The following is a 24,844-nucleotide window of genomic DNA, read 5'->3' as shown; positions in this document are numbered from 1 at the left end:
GGGCTGCATCAATTTCATACCTGAAAAGTTCAATGTTTAAATGGGGCCGGGCAGTTTACTGGAATTTAGGCCTGGAAGGGGCCTTGGGAATTGTATAAACACACTTCCTAACAGGTTTCATACAGCAAAGCTTGGACAACTATCCACCTCCCTTCTAAACACCCATGCAGCTGTGATGCACAAAAGAACTGTGGGATTGCCATTAACTGCAGTAGCTTCAGGTTCCCTTCACACCACAGGAAAACAGACATCGTAAAGGACGCTTATGTTTGGTCCTAGAACAGTAAGCTCTTCGTTTGTTACAGCTCTCTAGAAAATAGCTACCAGGATAAAACAAATGTTTCTACCTTAATTCTATGGAACGTTTTTGTTATTATACTTACCGCAGAGATTGTTGAGACACCTGTCATCTTTTGGGCAGTCACTGCAAGTGGGTCCTTGCTTGTACGGCCATGTTGGGTAGTTCCCTCTGTAGAACAGAAGACTTGTTAGAGGCCCCAGCACAATTGTGCTTTGCTCTGAGTGCTTGACCAAGTCCAGAATAAACAAGATAGATGAAGAATCAGCAGGCTAATAAAATACATAGGGATGGAAGTGGAAGGTTTGAATATTTGTAGGGTTCATGTTATATCCTTGTGTCTATGAACTTTGTGTAATTTCTACCCTCCCATTTAACAATGATAACTCTGCATTATTTCTGTTTCTGTTTAGCAGGCAAGGAAACTGAAGATCTGGGAGATAACTCGCCAAAGGTCTCAGTTTGTATATATGAGTCAGGAAGAAATCTAGAAATGTCTTATGTTGGGCTTTTTCTGCTTAACTCCTAGCGTATATGATTGCTTCCATTCAAACACTGCCTATCCTAGAAAAGCAATTACACTCTGTATTTTCAGTGTACCAGGTCATCATAGTTTTTACAAGATACACTATTGAGCTGGGGTAATGACCTCCAAAAGAAAAAGATGCAGAAAATTAGAAACAATTCATTTGCATATAAATAATGTGATATGAATAGTAACTGATAATTACTGTGTAATAAAAGATCTAAGGGATGGGGAAAGCTCAGTAAAGTGCCTGCTGTTCAAAGACCCCACGTTCATTCCCCAACTCCTACTAAAAACAGTGCTTGAAGTTCTATCTTTGGGGAGTCAGGCCAGGGGGGTCTCTGGAACTCCCTGACTGGCCTCATTAGTGACCCCCAGGTCCCAGTGATAACATCTCAAAACCAGGTGTGCATGTTGTGTGTAGGGTATAGGGATAAGGGATGGAGAGATGGTTCAGTGATTATGTGCCCCTGCTCTTTCAGAGGACTTGGGTTCAGTTCTTAGCGCCCACACAGTGGCTGACACAACAATCCGTGACTCCTGACCTTGGGTTCTAAGGGACCCGACACCCTCTTCTGACCTCTGAAAGCACCAGGTACATACATGGTATGCATATAAACATGCAAGTAAAACACTCAAACACATGAACAAATCTAAAAAAAAATGCATTGTCAACACATACGTGTGACCTCACCCCACAAAATAAGATCTATCACGGGGTCAAATAATTATAGTCAATTTGAAAGTTAGGCTGAGTATTAACTACTTAGAGAGTATGTTGTAACAACATCCACTGTTCTCAAAGATAAAGGTACTGATAATACAAAAATCAGTTATGGCTAAAAGAACAATGGTCTTTTCCTAATGAAAGGAAATGTTATTTTCAGTGGAGGTTCATGTGAAACAAAGATGTAACTTTTCTAATTGAAGTTCACAGATGTCTCTTTCCCCAGGAGACACTCCCCCCCCCTTTAATAAATCCTTATTTAGAACCACAGCTATATTTCATTCCCAACCCTCTATGCATATACATATATATATGTATCTTCTAATCTCATTTGGTTTCAAGTTAGGTTGCTTCAGAAATTCACTTTTTGGGGGTCAGAGCTAGGGAATATGGCACATTGATAGAGCATTTGCCTAGCATGGATGAAACCTTAAATTCAATCTCTAATACTGCAAAAATAATGATAATTATTCTCATACTATATCATAGAAAATAGAGATAGAAATTTCTGATGTCCCAAATAGACAGTCACGAGAATGTCTTTCTCTAGTAAAGAGCACAGCACTCAGTAAGTGGTTTCAGTTGTAGAATAGTTTTGATGAAATCACTATTGTTACCTTTTAAATTATGCATCCCAAACTAAGAGAAAGGGGGAAAATTTGTCTTGGAGGCAACATAAGACTAGAACTGGGTTTATTTGGGTGGGTGTGATTAAAACAAAAACTAACATATCCCGACTTGTGACGAAGCAGTGCATTTTTGTAACTGCCCTAGAAGTCTTAAGATAAGAGGTTCAGGACTCGGAAAGAGGGAATGCGTGTATGAATAAAGGCCCCCCTCCCAAGTGAGTAGCCTACGGTAGTGATACCCAAAGAACATCTGACTATATTTATGGTCAAAACTTACTCCCTCGTCTGTTCTGCAAGCCCCTCCTTCCTCCTTGTAATTTTCTACACTCCATCTTCTCACAATCTACTGGCCGTTCACAAGAAGCCCAGTCTAGTTAGGGACCCCAGAGCTAAGTCTCCACCTTACTAGTCAACCCACTCACTGCAATAGCCACGGACTAGGCAGAGCCTGACCTAGAACTCCATTTAGGGCTCTCTTTCTGCCTATTACCTCACCACTGCTGGACTTAGAGCCCCAGTGAAGGACCTCCGGAGCTAGTCCCCTTCCTCATCCCATCCATCAGCCACCCCACTCACCTCTTGGTTGGAACTCCGAGAGATCTCAAGAGCCAGCCCCCTCCCAACCCATCCACCTATCTGCTACCCCCGTTGACCATGGTAGTTTAGTCTGACCACAGGTTTCTGAATAGGTGTGACTCACAACTGAATTGCTTTTCTCATTTCCAGAGGAGACAAACTGTTTCTATCTGAAAAACTCAGCTGTCAAAAGTAATTAAGTAGTAGGAACTGAGCAATTCCACCTGAGGTTTGTTTTATTTTGAAGTGTGGAAAGTATGCTATGATTTTAATAAAACAATAAGTTAATCAGTCCTTCTTTCTTGTATTAACAATATATCACTTTATGTCCCGGGTAAGCATTTTAATTTTGCTACTCTTAAAGGTGAATGCCTTTGTAGTGTTAATAAAGTATGTGTGCACATACACACACACACAGGAAAAATGTATTAGAATATTAATGGAGTGAGTCTCTGGGTAGAGAATTTAGAGGCCTTCAAAACTTTTCTTTATACATTTTCTATATTAAAGATGAATACTGTAATAATGTATTTTTAGAATTTACCCTGGTCAGACACTTACCCTGGTCCATAGTTGCATATAAAATGTGCTCCATTAGAAAGGCTTGCGAAGTTAGAAACTTTAGGACAAAATTGCACTGCACAGCCAACTTTGTAACTATCCGCCCAAACAACCTGAAAGTACAAGAGAATTTTTTATTGCAGAAATGAACATTTGAGTATCACCAAGCCTTCATAATTATGGTGATTATAGCTACTCTAGTTAGCTGTACAACATTCTTTACCAGGGAAATTTTAGGTGCTCAAAATTCCACTGGAAACAAGTCCCAAATTAAAATCTCAGTGTATGGGTGCATGTGTAAAATAAACATGAACATGGCAAGGTAATAGTGGAAAGCTGTATAGGGTCCCTGCAGGTATCAAAGCCAGAGAGTGAAAACTCACTACAGCCAGACTTGGTCAATCAGAATGGATCAAAATGTCTAGAGAGTCTGATCCGTGTTTTAATTTTCTTACATATTTAAATACATACAAACTGGGGGTATGTCTACAGGACAGTTAAAGCTTCAGGGATGACTACATTGAAATTCCCTTGCAAAGTAGCAAAGCACCTGTGCCCATTGCAGTAAGAGTGACTTCTGTTGGCTGATAAACAGCTCAGGACGATGGCCTAGAGGAAGGACTTGTAATAAGAAGAAGGATGGATTCTATTGATGGAGGATGCATAGTACATGGGGCCTCTTTTATAAGGATGAGTTAGTTATATTCACTGAGCAAAGCCCAGGGTTGAAGCCTAAACAATCCTCAGGATTTGGGAGAAATTCAGGTGGAGCCTGGCTCCTAATAGAATAGCAAAGGATCACCTGGTTGTTTGCCCACTTTCACTCATGCATTCCAGGTGACCAGGTGTCATTCTTCCTTCCATTGAAGAAAACAAGCCTGTGTGCTCAAAAATCCTGGTTTCTCCAATGCTTACTCTAAGCTAGAAGTTGTCAATTTGTGGATCGCAACCTCTTTGGGGTGACATCAGATGTCATGAATATCAGATATTTATATTGCGATTCATAACAAAATTACAGTTATGAAGTAACAATAAAATAATTGTATGGTTGGGGGTCTCCACCACATGAGGAACTGTTTTAGAGGGTCACAGCATTAGGAAGATTGAGAACCATTGCAGTAAGCCATGCTTCCTGCAGAAAGCTACTACAATGAAATAAAACAGGGTAACCTGATGGGGTTGATTCAAAGGAGTATTGAGGGAAGACCTATGAAGTGACCTTTGAATGGACATGCAAAAGATAAGGATGTAGACATGGGTAATGGACAACATCCATTCTCAGAGATAAATGTTTCTGGGATGCTAGTCACTTGACATGTTAGAGTGGCAGAGAAAAAAAAGGCAGAGTGGAGGCACAAGGGAGAGGAGCAGATTAAAGGAATTCTGTCAGGTAAGGAAAATACTTTCTGACTGTCTAACAAGGTCTACTTAGTACTTAGGAAATGAACTGAGAAGAACAAGGGGAGGTGGCAATTCTGGAGGCTGTCTCAGTGATGGCTCACTCTTGGGTGATGCAATTCCGGGAAACCTATGGAGTTCATTGACTAATCCATGTAGCTGAAAACATTTGATTTTGTTTTGTGTCGGGGAAGCATTTGAGTTTGGGACCCAAGTGATATTTATTAAGACAGAAACCGAGGGAACAAGCAAGGTGGGAGGGAACTTGGGCAGGGGATTCTGTTTAGAACATGTTTGTTTTCAGCTCCCTACTAGATGTCTCAGTAAAGATTGGCATAGATAATGGGCTTAACCATCTGCAGCTCAGTGGGTGGGTAACAGATTTCTGAGATAGAAATCTGAAGGATACAGGCTAAATCAGATCACAAAGGCAAAGATAATAGAAAAAATTGGCATAACTGCAAACCTGGGTTAAGGAAATACATGCAGTAACAGTCAGCAAAGCAGACATGAAATGTGGTCCTAATGTTGAGGAAATGGAGACCAGAGCTGGCTCCCAAGAAGGCAGCTGGGCTGTCAAGCTGAGTCCACTGCTCAAGGGAGCTCCAGACTTAGTTTAAATCAATATGTTGCTGCATATTTAGCACCTTCAGTGCTACTTTCTCCTTGCTTTTTCTTTCTCCTCCCCGCCCCCCCCCCCAAGACAGGGTTCCTCTGTGTAGCTTTGGAGCCTGTTCTGGCACTCACTCTGTAGACCAGACTGGCCTCAAACTCACAGAAATCAGCCTGCCTCTGCCTCCCGAGTGCTGGGATTAAAGATGTGCACCATCGCCTGGCTTCGGCTTCCCTTTTCAGTGAAGCAGTCCACCTCTTTCCCACCGATTCCCATAAATTATGTGGCTCATCTTGGCTAAGAATGATTAGTATCAAAGATTACTGAAGACATTTGAGAACCTAACTAGCCCTTGAAGACAAATCAACCATTTAACAGTTTTTACAGTGATACAAAATTATACTTTAAAACTATTTTTTTTAAAAGACATAATTATCAAGCCATTCTGTGCCAAGAATTGGGCTAAACATGTGGGCACAATGGTGAGTGGGCTGGGGCCTGCAGCAACCTTCACTAAATGCAGACAGAGGCAATCATGGAACTGTTACATAGAGCTCTGGTCACTATCAATGGTTTTAATACATGGAATGGGACCATTCTGTCAGGAAGTGGAGTTAAGCTGGGGGCTACAGACATCTGTCTTTAAAACTGGAGCAGAGTCCTGTGTGAGCCCAGGGTGGAGAAGACGCTTTCACAGAACTACAACAGTGGCCAGTCTGGCTCCAGTAAAAAAGCATACTACCCTAGAAAATCAAATTATCACTCCCTGAGGGGAGAGTGGAGGGAGGGAAAGAGAGCCAGGCAAGGATGGAATCTGAGATCACCTAAGGGCTTCATGGGATGCAGTCAGATAGGTGGGTAGGAGGACCTGCCCTTTGTAGACCGACTTCCCCTTGCTTGGGGAGCTAGGAAGAGTCTAAAATGGCTGTTCCTATAATCTCAGAGACAAGGAGTGGTTTGGTTGTCCCTCCTTTGGCCAGAGACAGTCCCTTTTCCATGACTGAGGAACAGCTAAGTATCTGAAGCCAAGAGTCCCACTTAGGGAGCTCCAGTCTAGACAGGCATTGAGGTGCCTTGGGCTTCTCTGTTGAGACATTAAACATAGTTTGTCCAATGTTACCCTTGTACTGTTACTTTCCAATCACTTTTATTTTGAAATTTTCAATTTTATTCATGTTAGTTGTGACTGGTTTTATCTGGGATGCTCTAAGTGCAGAATTCTGTGCCCATGTCAGATTTACAAAGTGACAAAACACTGGTTTCTTACACCTCCCTCCAGGTGCTCCTTCCACATGTCAGGAGTCCAGTGTCACCATTCCTACCTATCACCTTAGCTCACTTAGCATTTGGTTTAATCTCTTAGTTTTTCAGCACTTTCTTCCATAGTGTTTTCAAATTTCCTTCATCTTTGGATCTCCTGTACTTTTTCAGAAATATGCAAATATTGCTTAGCTGTGTGTTAGCCGTTAGTCACTGAGGCCAAACATCAGAGGGAAGGCATGTTCTAGGCCATGGTCGAAGTATGTTTTAGGTCATGATATCTCAGTGTGTTCTAGATCATGACCTCAGGATGTTTTAGGTTATGATCTCAGGATGTGGTCAGTTGTCATCATGCCTTTAGGTCTGTGATAAGGGTCATGGACACTAGTCACACCTTGTGATGTCCAGGAAACTAAAAGAGAAGAGGGTAGAGTCCCAATATTGATTTCAAGTGAACACCCCTTGACTTATCTTCCTTTGCCTGAACCACACCTAAGTAAAGCTTTCACTGCTTCCCAGCAGTGCTTCAGGCCTTTAGGAGACATTGATGATTTCAACTCCAACAGTTTCCAAAGTTGGGTTTACCTGGATATGGTGCCTCACACCTGTAATCTCAGTACTTGGGAAGCTCAAACAGGAAGCTCACTGTGAGTTCAAGGCCTACCTGGGTTACACAGTGAATCTCAGGCCAGCCTGGGCCATATAGTTGGTCCTGTTTCTTTACAAGTAATAAAAGAAGCAAGCCAGGATCACACAGTGTCAGGGCAAGGACTCAGATCCAATTAATCTGGAACTTTCCCACCAGTGAATCTTTTAAACAGAAATGAAAACTTGCTAGTTTGCCTCCAGTGAGCATAAAGGTAAAGTGTTGAATTGGCATGTCAAGAAATACTACACTGTTCACAGAGAGAGAACCTGAACTTGCGCCCTGTACTCTGTATCAGCTATCATTGGGCAACATATGTAAACAACTTGATCTTCATAAAGAGGAGGGTAAATAAAGGTTACAATCCCCACTTTAGGCAACTTTCCAGCAGGGAATTGAAATGACTGAATTGTCCTGAAACCCGCACCAAGATCTCCTTAAAGGATGAAACAGGAATTGCAGCCAAGATACGTCAGAGTCCCGCTCTAACACAATTATTAGATCCTGCACTCTAGTCTTTGCTAAGTGCTTCCCAGCCAACAGGTGTTGGTCCAGATTTCTCCACAGCACACTCTGAGATATTAGCTTATGGGTTCATACTTTGTTGGGTTACAATCTCTGGGTTGTGACTAAGGAGAAACAGGAGCAAGGCAGGGAAGGCAGTATATGGTTGGAAATAGTTTCTGGCTCTCAGGCTAGCTCCCTCTGATTTTTGGAGACACAGGTGTGCAGAGCTAGTATAATTTGGGGCAACTGATACAGGCCAAATGAGCAAAGAGGACCCAGAAACTATACAGCCAAGGGCTTGCACAATGTTCCACGCTGCAAGAGACATATGACTGGGTTCTTGAAAGTGGAATTTGTCAAGTAAAAAGAGTTTTAACTTCTATACCTTCTATACCAGGTTAATTTATAGAAGGTGTACAACATATATGAACAGGCCTGTTACTTTAGTTGACTTTTAAGGAGCTGAGCATGCAAAATATGTGGCACTCAGAAGATGGTTCATTTTATGACAGATCTATTAGCCATACTAGTATGCCCCCATCCCAGGAGTCAGAACAAGAGTAAACCCAAGTTCATGTCATACAGACCTGAGACAGTAGAAACTTCCCTAAACATGTAAATTCTCCCTTTACATCTGGGGGGGGGTAAAGAGGGCCAATACTTGGGACAGGAGCAAATTAATTTCCAATCCTATTTATCTCTCATATAGACATGAGACCGGATTCATGATCATAACCTCTTCAGTAGACTACCACATTATGTCCTCCCTGCAGGAGGACCTCGTCATGGGAGAGAGTTTAGAAATTCCTGTGTCTGGGGAGATGTAACTCTCCATAACTGTTTTGTAAGTGAGCACGGTGTTTACCTTTCTAAGCTGAAAGGCCTGTCCAGTTCTTACCACAAACATAGAAGGGAGGCTCTATCATCTCTACCTCAACCATACATCAACAATTGAGTTGGAGGGTTTATGAGGTTTCCCTAAAGCCATTTAGCCAGTGAGAAGAGAGTTCATATTCATTTATCAGATATATTGCAAGGCGTTAAGTAATATAATGTATGCAGGTTATTTCATGTGAGTATCTACTACTGCCTCGACTGATGGCTCTTGCATGTGACTTTATCCACATAACTAATGTCTCCAAGTACATTCTCCTCTCATATTTATAATCATACTAGCTCACTATAAATTTTCTCAACACCAAGTTCAGTTCTCCGCCTTTTATAAAGGTGATTTCAAGAGACTATAGGGACGTACCTACCTGAGTGTAATGGCCACAGACATCTGTGCATCTTCTAGTGCTGAAGTTATAGTGCTTGACTTCATTGTACCAGGCTGAGATGGCCGAGGATGCTGAGAAGAGGGATAAAGATCCAGTCCAGATATTTTCTCCCACTACAGTGAAGTTTGGGTGCAGGCGTGATTTCAGCTGTGGGTTGTGTGCAAACTGGCAAGATTTTGCCCATGTTTTTGCAATGCGGGCTAGTTCTGGGTCCCAAGACTGAAAAATAATTAAACAATATAGGAGTCAAAAAGGAAATTGAGGAGGAGCGACAGCCTATAATGCTTACTTGGGCGAAATATGAAGTCATCAGGTCAGATAATATGATGAAGAGAGGAGAAGCAGAAACATCCGTGTCTGCAGGTGATACAGACTTAATAACCAGAAGCCCTAAGAGGTGAACAAGTCCAGTGAAGCAGCAGGGTAAATAAAGGTCGGCATGCAACACACGGTAGGTTCTGTATAAAATAGTAATGAACATACTAAAAAGAAAAAAGAAAAACCTCCAGGATAGTTCCATTCTGGTAGTCGTCCAACAGTAAATTATGTAGGGGGGTGAAGCACATAATACAATGAAAACCAGATCCTGAAGACAGATATGGAGACACACTGGAACAGTAGTTCTCAACCTGTTGCTCTTGACTCCTTTGGGGGTGAATGACCCTTTCACAGGGGTTGCATTATCAGGTATCCTGTATATCAGATATTTACATTGCAATTAATGACAGTAGCAAAATTACAATTATGACCTAGCAACAAAAATAATTTCATGGTTGGGGTCACCTCAACACAAGGAACTGTATTAAAGGGGCACAGCCTTAGGAAGGTTGAGAACCACTGCACTAGAGAATGGGGAAGCTGTTCATGCTACGGATTTGGAGATTTTCAAATAGGAGTACTGCTGAAAGATGCTTACAGATTCACTTCCCTGCTAATGCTTTCTTCTTAAAGCTAGAAAAAGAAATCAGAAAATTAGCACCGAAACACAAAAGACTCCATATGCCGAAAGACTTCTGAGCAAAAAATAACAGTGCCAGAGGAATTGTCAGTCTGGACTTCAAAAGACAAAAATGTGGTCTGAAGAGACTAGGACACTAGACAAATATGCTGGGGAAACTGGATATGCTCACACGGAAGCATGAAAATAGGGTTCTTAAGGTTACAAAAGAACAGGTCAGAATGTATCACACCAAACCTTAATAGGAGACCTGCCACAGCCAGTGCCTCAATTTTGCTTCCTCTTTCTCTTTGTGGCTTTTATTTCTTTCTCTTTTGACTGTTTTCTTTGGCTAAGATTTCAATACATGAGGCATAGGCAATAATTTTCTGAATAGGGCTTCAGTAGATCAGGAATTAAGAGTAAGTGACAACAGTGATGACAAAAGACTGCATCAAAAACCATGGGCACAGCCAGGTGGTGGTGGCACTTGCCATTAATCCCAGCACTTGGGAAGCAGAGGCAGGTGAATCTTTTTGAGTTTGTAGCTCTGTAGACCAGCCCGGTCTACAAAGTGAGCTCCAGGACTACATAGAGAAACCCTATCGCAAAAAAAAAAAAAAAAAAAAAAAAAAAAAAAAAAAAAAAAAAAAAAAAAGCAAAAACAAAAAACAAACAAAAAGCCACAGGCACAGTGGCAGCATTACCAGAGTGAAGTGATAGAGTAAAGAATGGGAGAGAATTAGGGTGTGATGGCATGTGCCTTTAATCACAACACTCAAGGTAGGATGCAGGCAGATCTCTGAGTTTGAGGCCAGCATATCAAGTTCCAAGCTAGCCAGGACTAGTGAGACTATCTCTCAAGAAGATAGAAGGAATATAATTTTCCAGATACTCCCAGATTAATACACAAACTGTATAAAGAACTAAAAATGTAAAATACTAATAGAATGAAAAACCCAACAACCAATGAAAGGACAACTGAACTGAACAGAGTCCCCAAAAGCATAGATTAACATCCTTAGCCATTAGGGGATGCAGACAGAAAGTACATTAAGAGCACATCTTAACTTATTCAGTACAATATCTAAGAAAATAAATGGCATCAAAGACATGAGTGGAGAAAAGCCTTAATACACTGCTCATAAGAATGTAAATTAGTTCAGCCACTATGGAAATCGGTATATACGTTTTCCAAAACATATAAATGTAAGACTATGGTGTGATTCAGCTATAATAGGAATGGAAGTTAGTGCACTTTAGACATAGCTGCATCTCCATGTTTATTGTGGCACTATTCACAATATGCAAGTTATGGATTACATTTAATTGTTCACAAATAGAAGGGATAAGGAAATATGTGTATGTGTACATATACATTTATACACACATACAGTGGGGGATTGTTGAATCACAAAAACAAAATTATGACATTTGCAGGAAAATGGATGGATTAGAGGTTCATCATGTTACGTAAAACAAAGACTTGGGAGGGTAAGTATTGTATCCCTCTTATACTTGAGGTCTAAAGAAAAATGAAGGCCACACAAAAGTAGAAGAATGTCGCTGTCTATCTTGACCAGCAAGAAGGACATGACCACGACTCTTCTTCAAGCAGTTTATTCAGGAACCTTGAACATCAGCTTCTCATTCTCCTACCGCAGCTTCTCTCTCTGCTTCTGCCTCTCCCAGGCCCCTGGCAAGCCCTTAAATGCAAGCTTATTCCCCAATGAACTCACACCACCTGACAATCCAGGATAGCAAGCTCATTACCCAATTAGCTCACGCCACCTGGTGATCCTGGATAGGTCACAGCTGGAGGAGGCACACCAGATCCACTAAGCGCTTCCACATAAGGCTTGTTTACAGCTAAGCTCGGTCTCCCTGGCATCCAGTCAGGCGCTATCTTGGGGCTGTGGCTCCCCACAGTTCCCTTTTTTATTTAAAAATAACACAACAGGCAAGGGTAGAGGTCTGATCCCTGAAATCATGGGACTTTGTAATGACCCCACGCCCAGTTATCAGCGGAGCTGGTGCCACACCTGTCCGGTATCTTTTCTCAGAGATGGGAGTACAATACCAACCCATATGCAATCAGACATGCCCTTCATGAAACCTTGGAACGCTGACTTCAAGTGCAGTACTTCCTCTCGCAGCCTGAGTGGGATGACTGCTTAGCTCTTTAGTACTGTTAGCCAAGCCTGAGGTGACTGCCCTGCCTCCAGGGCCTAGAAGGCTTGTGCAATCATGGCATTACTTCTCTGCTGTGTGACCCTCATCCTGGAGATACACCATAAGGCTATGAAACTAACTAGGATAAGCATTCCTCCCAGGGCACCCATTCCTGCCCACTCTTTCAGATAATTCATGGCTTGAGTGATCCACGCAGACAGCCCCTCCGAAACCGAGATGTTGACCCTGGTGGAATTCACGTGCACTATGGAAGAGTCTCAACTCCTGCATCAGCTTGTCAAAATCCCCAGACCAGTTGCCTAGAAGATACTGTGAAAGTTGTTTAAGACATGTTTGCTGCTAAGGAATAATTCTGATAGGAAACAGCTGTTTCACACAAACCAGGCATTCTCCATTCACATCAACTGTGCCAGTTGCCATAAAGTATTCAATTGTTCCTGTTCTAGATCAATGCGTTGATTTAAAACCATAATGCCACCTTTCAATTGAGCATTAAGGGTAGATTGGATATCCAACGCAGTCTCCATATGCTAAGTGCAGCAATTTTAACTCCTTACTAGTTAACAGAATGTCATCCATATAGTGGACACATCTCACAGCAGGGTATTTCTAATAGGAGCAATAGCATGACACACGAAAAGCTGACACACAGTGGGGCTATTGGCCATACCCTGGGGTAAAACCACCCACTCATATAATGGGGTATGGAGAATAGAATGTAAAGTAAAAGCAAACCTAACACTATCCTGCACACATCACAAATCCGGTTCTTCATGATTGGGTAGGGCTGACAGCAATGGTAAATCGCCATGCACAGGCCCCATGACTTGCATCTGTTTATTTCCTTCAGTTGTTCTAACGTCTCCTGCCCCTTTTCTACAGCCTTGCGGCATCTTTGATCCTCTAGACAGCTGCGAACCATTTTCCAAATAGGCCGCGTCCCTGGCTTCAGCGTTCTCTGTGCCCAGGTAAATCTAGATCTTTTCCAAGCTTGTCCCAGCAACTGGTAGCAAGATTGCCCGAGACGGCAAACCAGAGGACCACGGTCTCATCCTCCCCAAGAAATCTTTCTAATGTACTCTTCTTTAGCTTCAGCCCTTTAGAGTGCAACAGCTCTTGAAGAGCGAGATAAATGGGTTTCGATGTCGAATTCCCCATACTTTCAACTTTTGGTTACTTCTACTTTGTCCGTTCACGGGACTTTATCGCTCCTTACTGGAGACCTTATTGCCTCTTTACCGAGGTCCTTAACTTGGTCCCAACTTACCTGGGACTTACCAGTCGACTGCCCTGACTGCAGGAAGTTCTGAGCCGTTCACCCATGGAGGTTCCCCGTACGGGCCACCACTCGTCGCATCTATCTCGACCAGCAAGAGAAACATGACCACGACTCTTCAAGCAGTTTATTCAGGAACCTTGAACATCAGCTTCTCATTCTCCTTCTACCTCAGCTTCTCTCTCTGCTTCTGCCTCTCCCAGCCCCCTGGCAAGCCTTTAAAAGCAAGCTTATTCCCCAATGAACTCACACCACCTGACAATCCAGGATAGCAAGCTCATTACCCAATTAGCTCACGCCACCTGGCGATCCTGGACTGGTCACAGCTGGAGGAGGCACACCAGATCCACTAAGCGCTTCCACATAAGGCTTGTTTACAGCTAAGCTCGGTCTCCCTGGCATCCAGTCAGGCGCTATCTTGGGGCTGTGGCTCCCCACAGAAGAGGACCAAGATAGAGAGCCAATGGAATGAGTATAATCAAAGCACATTGTATAAAATTATAATGAAACCACAATTATTTTATACAGAGCATGATGATAAAGGGGAAAAAAAGACACCAAAAAATAAAAAAAATTCACAAATATTTAACAGGATTAAAAAAAATGACAAGGAGGAGAAGTCTGCTGCTCCTGGCTGGGGAAAAGAAGTGTCCAGAAAGAACTGAATCGTGCCTGTGGCATTGCTTAAAACAGAGTTGGGGAAGGGCTCCACGGGTGGGTTTTGATTACTCACTGAGATTACTGCACACAGTAGTTAGAAGCAAAACAACCAACCAACCAACCAACCAACCAATTCAGGATTACCCAGAATTCACAGCCAGCTTAACGCAGGCAAGCTGCCTCTGAGAGACTCGTGCTACAAATACTGTTAGTGCACTCACCATGTACAGCATATTCCTGGCCGTCGGATTCACTTTTGACCGACGTTGGTTGTGAGTTTGAACACATTCTTGAAGGAAATCCTCATTGGTTATATCGGGCAAAGTCTGTGCTGTATATGAAGAACTAGAAACGGAAGAAGCCATGCAGAACATCATAGCAAGGATGGCCTGCATGATCTCTCTGGCTGAGGCTGGACCCTGAACCCAGAGGTCCAGGTGTTCTGATAAAATGCTTAGTCTTCTCAGTTTTCAGAGGTTGAACCCAGGGTCCTTTGCGCTGGGTAAGGGCTCTGCCACTGAGCTACCTGTCTTCAGCATTCTGTTTCTTCATGGCCAGCGTTCAGCTTGAGAAGCCTGAAAGCAGAACATCGAGTGGTTTTGAAACGGATGCCCTGGATTTCTCCATATATGGCTTGCAGCTCATTTTGTTCTTAACCCTGTCTCGTCAGTGCTTCTCGGTGACACAGCACCTATGAAACACAGATTCTTGTATAAGGCGGCATCAGAGTCTGAACTGGGAGGTAGTCCCAAAGGAATTTCTGTGGTCTTCAGAAATAAGTCGTGTATTAGTCAGAAAACAGAAATGACAGATTATCTGTATTGAAAGGGGATTTATTAGACTGGCTTAGAGGATGTGGCCTGAGGGGTCCCACAATGACTGTCTTGTGCCAGCAAGGGTGAGAGTCTGGTAGCTGTTCAGTCTCCAAGGCAGGATGTGTCAGCTCTCAGATCCTGGAGTTGGAGCCCTTGGAGTATTCCTGAAGAGGAATCCTGAAACAGCTGAGTTTAACACCAACCACAGCAACAGGAAATGAAAGAACTTACCCGCTAGGGACGGGGATGGGGCGGGGGGGGGGGGGGGGGGGAGGGGCAAGCAGACAAAAAGCAACTTTCTTCCAGGTCCCTTTTGTATGTGAGCTGCCACCAGAAGGCGTGGCTCAATTTAGAGTGGGTTATCCTGCTACAAATAGTGATTATGAAAATCCCTCCCAGGAGTGCCCAGCTGCTTGGCTTTTTGTTGATTCCAGATGTAGTCAATTTGACAGCCAAGATTACCATCAGGAGTCTCCACCAAAGAGACTTGCAAATGTTTTTGTAAACACTTTTTGTTGGAATCCCATGTGCAAGCAGTGGTGGGAATACAATGATCCCTGCTTTATCGGTGGGTATCTGAATGAGTGCTCTGTACAGACTACTTTCCTATACAGACATAGCGGTAAAGCTGAAGTTACAATTTATGCAAGTAAGAGACTATGCTAATAAATCAATAAATACCCAATTAAGAGTATTTACTGATAAACTTTGCAGAATCACTACAATATGCAGTGGGGCCAATATCTAAAGTTTACCTGAAAAAAAAACTTATTAAGTTATTAAAACAGTTATTAAGTGATCAGTGACTGATGACCGAAACAACTGTATGTATATACTGGTCAAAGGTGGGGTGACTTTCAGCCTAGAATAATTTGCAGTGGTGCAAAATTTCATGATGTTCTTCAGACATAGTGTACAACTTAAAACCTATGAATTGTTTGATTCTAGAATTTTCTATGTAATATTTTCAGATGGTGGCTGACCATGAGTGACTGAAGTTACAGAAAGTAAAGCCAGGAGTAAGATGCTATTTAGTTAGCATCCAGACAAAGGTGGAATTGTGAGATGTACACACAGGCATGCTTGGTGAGGGAGGGAGGGGAAAGAGGTGGGAGTGTTTTAGTTTCATTTCTGTTTGTGACTAGCAACTAGCTGTGAGTCCTTGAACAGCTTAGCATACTCTTGAAGGGACCAGCCCAGAGTTTTAGCAGCTATGACAGGCTAACATGTGCTCGCCTGACCTTGCTCCTCCTGTTCTGGTCAGTAGGAGGTCATATGCCCTCCTCATGGCAAGGAACCAATCACAAGTTAGCTGGCGGGGCCCTGCTTTACAGCTCTGGGTGTGCTTTACAGACAAGTGCACAATAGTGACGTGCAGAGCATAGCAACCACCCTGGGAGGATCTACAGGCCATAACAACCAGTTGACCAACCAACACAGGGCAGGTCGTCCAAGCCTGGAAGCACACCAATCCTGAGACTGTTGAGTATCCCTAAAAACTCCCTTTATGCTTCCCTAGAAGATCCCTGTCTCCTGGTTTCTCATGGTCTTTCACCAGCTGGTAGCATGGTGGATGGATGAAGGGCCTGAGCTAATGGGGTTATCTTGTTAAACAACTGCAATAAAAGACTCTTTGCTTTTGCATCGAAATGGGCCTCTTGGTGACTTTGGGGTTTCAGAATTTGGGCACGATACTCTAAGTTCTTAGAAACCTATTAAGAGAGGCTGATGGGAGACATTTCTGTCTCTTTGATTGTAGAGGTTTGGAAAGATCAAACAGACCTTAATTCAATACACTAAACTCCTGCTATGTGTAATAGGGTTAATGATATAAAGCTAAAGGCAATCAAGGGTCTAACTATGATAAAGGAGCTATGAGCTGAGCCTAAGAGTAATTACAACACAGGCTGTTGACCTGAAAAGTGTGGGGTCAACAGGAGAGGATACTTGGAAAGGACAGAGATAACATCCCTTTTTGCACAGTGGTTCTCAACCTTCCTAATGCTGCTACCCTTTTATACAATTCCTCATGTTGTGGTGACCACTCAACCCTAAAATTATTTTCATTGCCATACCAGAATTGTCATTTTGCTACCGTTATGAGTCATAAGGTAAATATTTTTGGAGACAGAGGCTTGCCAATGTGGATTGAGACCCACAGGTTGAGAACCACTGATCTAGCTTTTTTTTTTTTTTTTTTTTTTTTTTTTTTTCCCCTGAGCCTAGACTCAGGTAGCTGAGGATTAAATAAAAAGATAGGAAATTTATGGCAGCATTGCTATTGTTACATAAGCAAACTGCCTTGTGAAACACTCAGATATAATCTCAAATTTCATCTAGGATGCCGTTTTTGGTAGCATCCCATTCTAACATACCAATAAAGACTAAGCATTTTCTTGGCCAAGGCAATCATCACCAGTGAGGAGGTTCTTCCTTGTAGGCAGGCCTGAACCTGCTTTCTACCCTCTGGGTCTGCTAGCTATACTGTCTGGGTTTTGAACACAGAACAAGAAACATAACCAAGTGAGCAAATTTAGCAGTTGGCTTGAGCACCCCGCCCCCTTCCCAGCCCTGTGAACACATGCAGATCCCAAGAGTGAACATTATGTCTTGAAATTTGTACCTAGTTTTCTTTCTGTTGCTGGGATTAAACATGGGGCAGAAGAATTTGGGTGATGGAAAGGGCTTGTAATGTGGCTAACATCATGACTTCATGCAGAATTCAAAGGTAGGATTGTGAGAGACACACACATACACATACATACACACACAGGCCTGCTTGGTAAGGTGGGAGGGAGAAGGAAGTTGGGGGTGTTTTAGTTTCATTTCTGTTTGTGACTAGCAACTAGCTTCGAGACCTTGAACAGTTTAGCATACTCTCTAAGTTCTTGGAAACCTAAGAACTTTCATACCACACCCAATTAGTGAAGGAAGTCTGTGCAGGAACTCAAGCTCTAACCTAGAGGCAGGAACTGAAGCAGAGACTAAGAAGCAATGTTATTTAATGGTTTTCTCAGCTTATTTTCTTACAGTTCCCAGGACTACCTGCCTAGGCGTGACACTGCCCACAGTGGGCTCGACTCTCCCACGTCAGTCATGAATCAAAGCATGTCTCGTGGACTTGCCAATTGGCCAATGTGATGGATGCAATTCTTTACCTGGGGTTCTCTTTCCAGGTGACCCCAGTTTGTGTCAAGTTGACAAAAACCTAGCCAGCACAATACCAAAATGATCAATTAGTCCAGAACTAATTTTAAAAAGGAAAGTGCCACCAGAGGCCATTTTTCTGTTAGTTTGCAGAGCAATTTAACTCCTCAGATCCCACCCCCACCTTCTCTATTCATATTGCGTTTCTGCAGCTTCAGCCCAGCTGTGGTTTACCACAGAACAGCGGAAATGAACACCCTGAGCTCTCAGAAGGTTTATAAGTGTGTGGGGGTGGGGGCACGGGGGATGGGTGTGTGTGTGTGTGTGTGTGTGTGTGTGGTTACTTCTCCACTCTTGCCTTCAGTCTTTGGCACAGTGGCATTTTAGCAAATTCTGTTTGTGTATTTTTATTTATTTATTTATTTTTACAGTGCAGATAGACTGCCTTTTGTATTAAGAAAAAACAAACACTATTTTGGAGAGTCGTAAGCAAATTAACATACAGACACAGCATGATAAACCTGTACATAAAGTATATTAGTATCTCCTGTATGACTGTCACTGCATGAAAGAGTGGAGGATAAATGACATAGGAGCCACTATACTCTTCTTCTCTCTAATTAGATTCTGGAAACACCCAGGTGTCAAAAGCCTCAGGCACACTGGTTCTCAACCTGCAGGTCTCGACCCCCTTGGGTCAGATGACCCTTTCACAGGGGTCACCTAAAACCAATCAGAAAACATGTTTGCATTATGATTTATAACAGTAGCATGATTACAGTTATGGAGTAGCAATGACAATAATTTTATGGTTTGGGGATCACAACATGAGGTGCTGATGGCAGGCATTGGGAAGGCTGAGATACACTGCCCTAGAGGCTGTTGCTTCAGCCCTCTCTCACATTCTGTCAGTCACCTATTTTCCTTCAGTAAGCACCATTGCAAATTGGGTTAGCTTGTCTTTATAACCAGGAATTCTGGCTTTAGGGTTTTCCTGTTTGATGCAAGGTCTTACTCTTTAGCATAGGCTGTACTCAAATTTGTGATCCTCCTGCCTCAGCCTTTCTTGAGATTACAGGCATGAACTACCACACCTGGCTTCCATCTTTTGTTTTGAGACAGGGTCTCTCTAGTTTGTGGCCCTGGTTGTCCTGGAACTTACTAAACAAGTCAGGCTGGTCTCAAACTCACAGAGTTCCACTTGCCTCTGCCTCCCCAGTACTGGGATTAAAGTTGTGCACTACCATACCAGCAAGGTTCTCTAGCATTCTGCTTGCTATTCTTTTGGTCATATGTATGCACATTTGAACACATATACCTATGTGTTTAAAAAATATAATCTACACATTCAAAAATTTTATTGAGGCCATAATTTCATGCATTTTGTAACATTTTTTCATAGTCATAGTTTCATAAGACTACTATTGGTTATTATAATTCTTCATAAATACTTCATGAACAGTATTTTCCACAAAGGAATGCACCATATTTTACATACTCTTACATATATACATACATATGAATATTCTTACTCTTTATAATTTTTTTCATAAATAATGCTGTGGAAATCCTTCTATAGAGAGAATCATGTGAAATTATCTTTGGAACTTATACTAATTTATATTATCATTAGCATGTCTGAATCGGGATAATTTATCTTAATAGACAATAAAGATACTTACATATATGTCTGGCTTTTCATATTGTAAGACAACAGTAGAGTGAGATAATAATGAAAGAGGCCAGAATAAATTTTATTCAGAAACTACTAGAGGGAAAAAAAACTCAGTTCCAAATATAACAAGGACACTTGAGGAATTATAGTTACAAAGTAGAGGACATCAAGGGGACAGCAGATTTCTGTTAAGACTGAGTTAAGACAGGAAGTTCAGATTAGACAAGAGAGATAACTCACCCTCCAGACTGCCATAAAAGCAGTGCTTAGCTCGTCCTGACCATTTTAGTCAAGGAGTCTTGTCATATCCAGCCCCTCCCCCTTCCTCCTTTTGCACACTAGACTTTAGCTTATCACTTCCTGACTTTTGCTGATCTTGGGGTACAGTTTTTCTAAAGATGGATCTGACCTGGAACTTACATTTGCCCATTGATTTGTGATGTTATATACCAAAAAAAAAAAAAAAAAAAGATTCACAGGAAGGCATCTCAAAGAAGGGGAGATTTTAGTTCAGGGTTTCAGTGCATGGCTGTTTCTAAGGCTAGGGTAAGGTGGCTCATGTGAATACCACATAGAGAACAGCACTGCATACTGTGTGACCCTGGGAAGCAGAGAGCAAGGAGCAGGCATCAGGGGACAAATTGCATCTTTCCCAGGCATGTCTCTAAAGACTTCCTTCCTCCAACTAGGCCCCATCTCCTCCTACTTTTCATATCCCCAATCATTTCTTATTAACTAATAAGTTTCCTGAAACCTACCAATTGGCTAAAATACCCCAAAGGTGGAGACATTTCTTTTTCAAATTGTGATAATGCTGAGAGTGACTAGCATGCACACCTAAACTCTCAAACACGGCTGTAATTGTTGCAAAGACATATTAAACTGCCCACAGCACTGGTATATTGCTAGGTTCTCAGCAGCCAAGAAAACCACTGCACAAATAAAAAGTGGTACAGGAAAATCGGCTCTCCTGTGGAAGGGCTGAGAGCTGCTGTGAAGTTACCATGGTAACATAACCTCCTTTTTCTCTTGAACTGTTTAGCTACACACTTTCAGCTCTTTAGATTTGACCATACCTAACACTAAGGAAGACTAACAGGTGTCTGATAGAATATTCTACTGACTCAAAAGATGGGGCAGCCATCTTCCTTCTGCCAGGCCGTCATGACTCATGACCCAGTTGGCAGTGGTTTTCACGACACTATCACCAGACATACTCTACTAATGTCTGCTTCGTTATGACCCTGGGACTAAATACGTACATTAAAGTTTTAAAATGCTTATCTAATTTTTTTTACTTTATTGAGATAAAGTTTCCTGTAGCTCAAGCTGGTTTTGAACATGCTATGTAGCCCAGGGTGACTTGGAGCTCTTGGTCCCCCGTCTCCTCCTGCAAGTGCTGTGTTTCAGGTGCTCACCAACCACACCCCATGATAGGCACATTTTGGATGAAGAGTTCAAGAGCCAGAATTAGAAAACTAGGACAAGTTCACACAGGAAAAGAAAGTAAAGCCAAGCTGCTTCTTTTCACGGTAGCAATGGCTTTTGGGGCTTGGAACCAACACAGTGACTGGTGGCTTTACTCTGCTCTTTCTGGTGTTTCTGGGCTATGATGTAGGAGAGCCACTTGACATCTCTGTGCTTCTTTTGCCTGAATGCTATCTTCTCCCTGCTAAAGAGCTTCATTGCAACACATCATCTCATTTCCTGTATCTTGGGCTGTTGACAGCTGAACCTTCCAGCTTCCTACATCAGCTTTCCAGACGATCACTACTGGGTCTTCCCTGGGAATGTTTCAGATACATGAAATTTATTTTTCTACCACATTCTGCATTTATCATCAATCATCATCTGGAGATGTCTTATGGTCCTGGGAGACTGACATTGGCCTATAAATTCTTTCGCTCTATTTGAATTATCCAGTGCTCTCCAGGACCAACTCTATTCTGTTTTTTTTTTTTTTTTTTTTTTTTTTTTTCAAATGAGTAGAGACATAGCTTGGACCCTACCAACTAGACTTGCTTTACCTCCAAGTTCCTATCATTTAGTTGTAACATTCTCCTCCTTGGTGCCTAAAGTCTGCACTGTCTGGCCACCACACTGGCTTCAGGCCTCTTATTTTCTTTTCAACTTATCATTGCCAACTCTCTTTTTTTCAGGCCCAAGAACTAGTATGCAACAATTACAGTATTTTCACTGCTCTCACTCTTAGTAGTGTAACTAGAAGCAACAATGCCTAAAGAAATCCCCACAGCCTGATGAGGGCCTCTACAGGCACATGCACACACAGGCACATGCATACCATATACAACACTCATGTGCATGCGCATGCGCTCTCTCTCTCTCTTTCTCTCTCTCTCTCTCTCTCTCTCTCTCTCTCACACACACACACACACACACACACACAGGGCTGGAAAGATAGCTAAGTGGTTAAGAGTACTGGGTGTTCTTTTAGAGGACTGGGGTTTAATTCCCAGCACCTGCATGGCAGCTCACACTACTGTCTGTAACCCAGTTTCAGGGCATCTAATGCTCTCTTCTGGCTTTTTTGGGCACTAGGCACACATATGGCACACATATATACATGCAGGTAAAAGAGCCGTACACATTAAATGAGATTAAAACAAATTCAGAAACAGGAAATGAAAAAAGAACAAGAACAACAGAATCTCAGGATATTTGATATACTTTGAGTTCCCATTCCTGGACTAGATATCACTGTCCTCAGTAGTGTCCCAGGAAACTAGGGCATTACTCTCTGAAATACTGCTGAGGCTTTGTCTCAAAACAGAAATGTCCTGGGCTTTCCCGTTGAAGATCCCTCCAGGTAAGGTCAATCTTTCTCTATTCCCAATAACTGAAAGTGGGCGAGATACCTTAAACCCATTATATCAGGCTAGCATGACCCTCTTACTAAAGCCAGAGAAATCCATGAGAGAAAGCTATAGACCAGTGGCTCATAATCTTCCTGATGCTGCAACCCTTTAATACAGTTTCTCATACTGTGGTGACCCCCGACCATAAAATTATTTTCATTGCTACTTCATAACTGTAATTTTGCTACTGTAATGAATAGTAATATAAAATGTGTTTTCTGTGAAAAGGGTTGTTTGACGCCCCCCCCCAAAGAGTTGCGACCCACAGGTGGAGAACCATTGCTGTAGACCAGTCTCCCTGATAAAAGTAGATGCCCAAATTCTCAGCATCATTAGTACCAAATCAAATTCAGCAGAATATCAAGAAGGAATACAACATGATCAAGTTTGGTTGCATTTTAGGGATGCAAGAATGGTTCAACACAATACAGCCCGTTGATCAAATGGAAACAATCCAGTCTCAATAGACAGACAAGGAGTTTGTTAAAATCTGAATACCTTCATGATAAAATCCAGGAATGAATTAGGCACAGAAAGATCATACCTCATCACAATAAAGGCAATTCATAATAAATTTATAGCCAAAATTATACTGTGTGTGTGAATTGAAATATATACTAATTTTTAAAAAGCTGTCATTTGCCTCTTCAGAACTCATAGGACATGCCATAATAACTGCTAATAAGCATGGCTGACATTAGAAGGGCTGCATACAAAGTTTAATGGAGAGAAACTCAAAGAGATTCTACTAAAATCAGGAACAAGACAAGGCTGTCCACTCTCTCCATATCTCCTTAATATAGTACTTGAAGTTCTAGCTAGAGCAATAAGACAACAAAAGGAGATCAAGGGGATACAAATTGGAAAAGCAATAGTCAAACTTTCACTATTTGCAGATGATATAAAAGTATACATAGGTGACCCTAAAAATTCTACTAGGGAACTCCTACAGCTGAAAAACATCTTCAGTAATGTGGCTGGGTACAAGATTAACTAATACAAGATTCTCCTATGTACAAATGATAAAAGGGCTGGGAAACAAATCAGAGAAACATCACCCTTTACAACAGTCACAAACAACATAAAATATTTCGGGGGTAATGCTAACCAAACCTCTTTGATAAGAACTGTAAGTCTTTGAAGAAAGAAACTGAAGATGATATCAGAAAATGGAAAGATCTCCCATACTCTTGGATAGGTAGGATCAACATAGTAAACATGGCAATCTTATCAAAAACAATCTACAGATTCAATGCAATCCCCATCAAAATCCCAACACAATTCTTTACAGACCTTGAAAGAACAAATATTCAACTTCATATAGAAAATAAAAAACCCAGAACAGCCTAAACAATCCCATATAATAAAGGAACTTCCAGAGGCATCACCCTTCCTGACTTCAAGCTCTGTTATAGAGCTATAGTAATGAAAACAGCTCCATATTGGCATAAAAAGACATGTGGATCCATAGAGTTGAATTAAAGACCCTGATATTAATCTACTCACCTGTGAACACCTGGTTTTTGACATAGAAGCCAAAATTGTACAAAGAAAAAAAGAAAGCATCTTCAACAAATGGTGCTGGCATACTTGGATGTCCACAAGTAGAAGAATGCAAATAGATCCATACCTATCCCTGTACACAAAACTTAAGTCCAAATGGATCAAAGACCTCAACATAAATCCAGCCACACTGAACCTGATAGAAGAGAAAGTGGGAAGAAGAAACAAAGAAGAGAGTGATAGCTGGGGGTCAGCGGTGGTGAGCTTTGCTTACTGTGCTGGGTCTTCTGTGACAGAAATAAATTGAATAAATAAGGAGCCAATTTCCTGAACTGGGAAGCTGCACCAAGACTCATTGATTTCTCCTATCTACAGTATGGATTAACTCTAATACCACATATAATGATTTTCTTTTAAGGCCAACAGGGAGACTTCTGGCTTGTGTTTTTCTAAGGGCCCTGTAAGTTACTCCTCCTTCCTAAAAAAGGAAGAAGCTGAAGGGCCTGAAAAGCCAGCAGCTCCTTTTGGAACCATGAAAGATGGGGGCAGCCAGGTGGTCTCAGGATAAAAGAGACAAGGAAACAAAGAGACTGAACACTTACCAGAAAGTAGAGAGCAACCACAGGGGAAGAAAGCTGTGGCAGGAACTGATGAGTTGCTAGTGGCTTTGGGTGACTAAACCTCCACCAGCCTGCACTAGATTGGGCCTGTCCTTAGTCACAGTCTGGGAGAGGTATGCAG

General features: G+C 42.0%; 1 protein-coding gene across 1 annotated transcript in view; it reads right to left on the bottom strand.

Moving 5' to 3' along the window:
* Glipr1 (GLI pathogenesis related 1) overlaps positions 1–24,844 on the bottom strand; it is a 27,091-nt gene extending 2,247 nt beyond the window's left edge. Inside the window, exons 1-5 of the mRNA XM_027392417.2 lie at positions 24,706–24,844; positions 14,309–14,662; positions 9,001–9,240; positions 3,318–3,430; positions 384–469 (exon numbers count right to left, since the gene is read on the bottom strand). Coding sequence (XP_027248218.1) covers positions 384–469; positions 3,318–3,430; positions 9,001–9,240; positions 14,309–14,482 — 613 coding nt within the window. The 5' untranslated portion in view covers positions 14,483–14,662; positions 24,706–24,844. The remainder of the gene's footprint in view (positions 1–383; positions 470–3,317; positions 3,431–9,000; positions 9,241–14,308; positions 14,663–24,705) is intronic.

The sequence above is a fragment of the Cricetulus griseus genome (genome assembly GCF_003668045.3).
Source record: "Cricetulus griseus strain 17A/GY chromosome 1 unlocalized genomic scaffold, alternate assembly CriGri-PICRH-1.0 chr1_0, whole genome shotgun sequence".
NCBI classification, from domain to species: domain Eukaryota; kingdom Metazoa; phylum Chordata; class Mammalia; order Rodentia; family Cricetidae; genus Cricetulus; species Cricetulus griseus.
The sequence above is the reverse complement of the archived record's forward strand: the minus strand, read 5'-3'. Positions and strand labels throughout refer to the sequence as shown.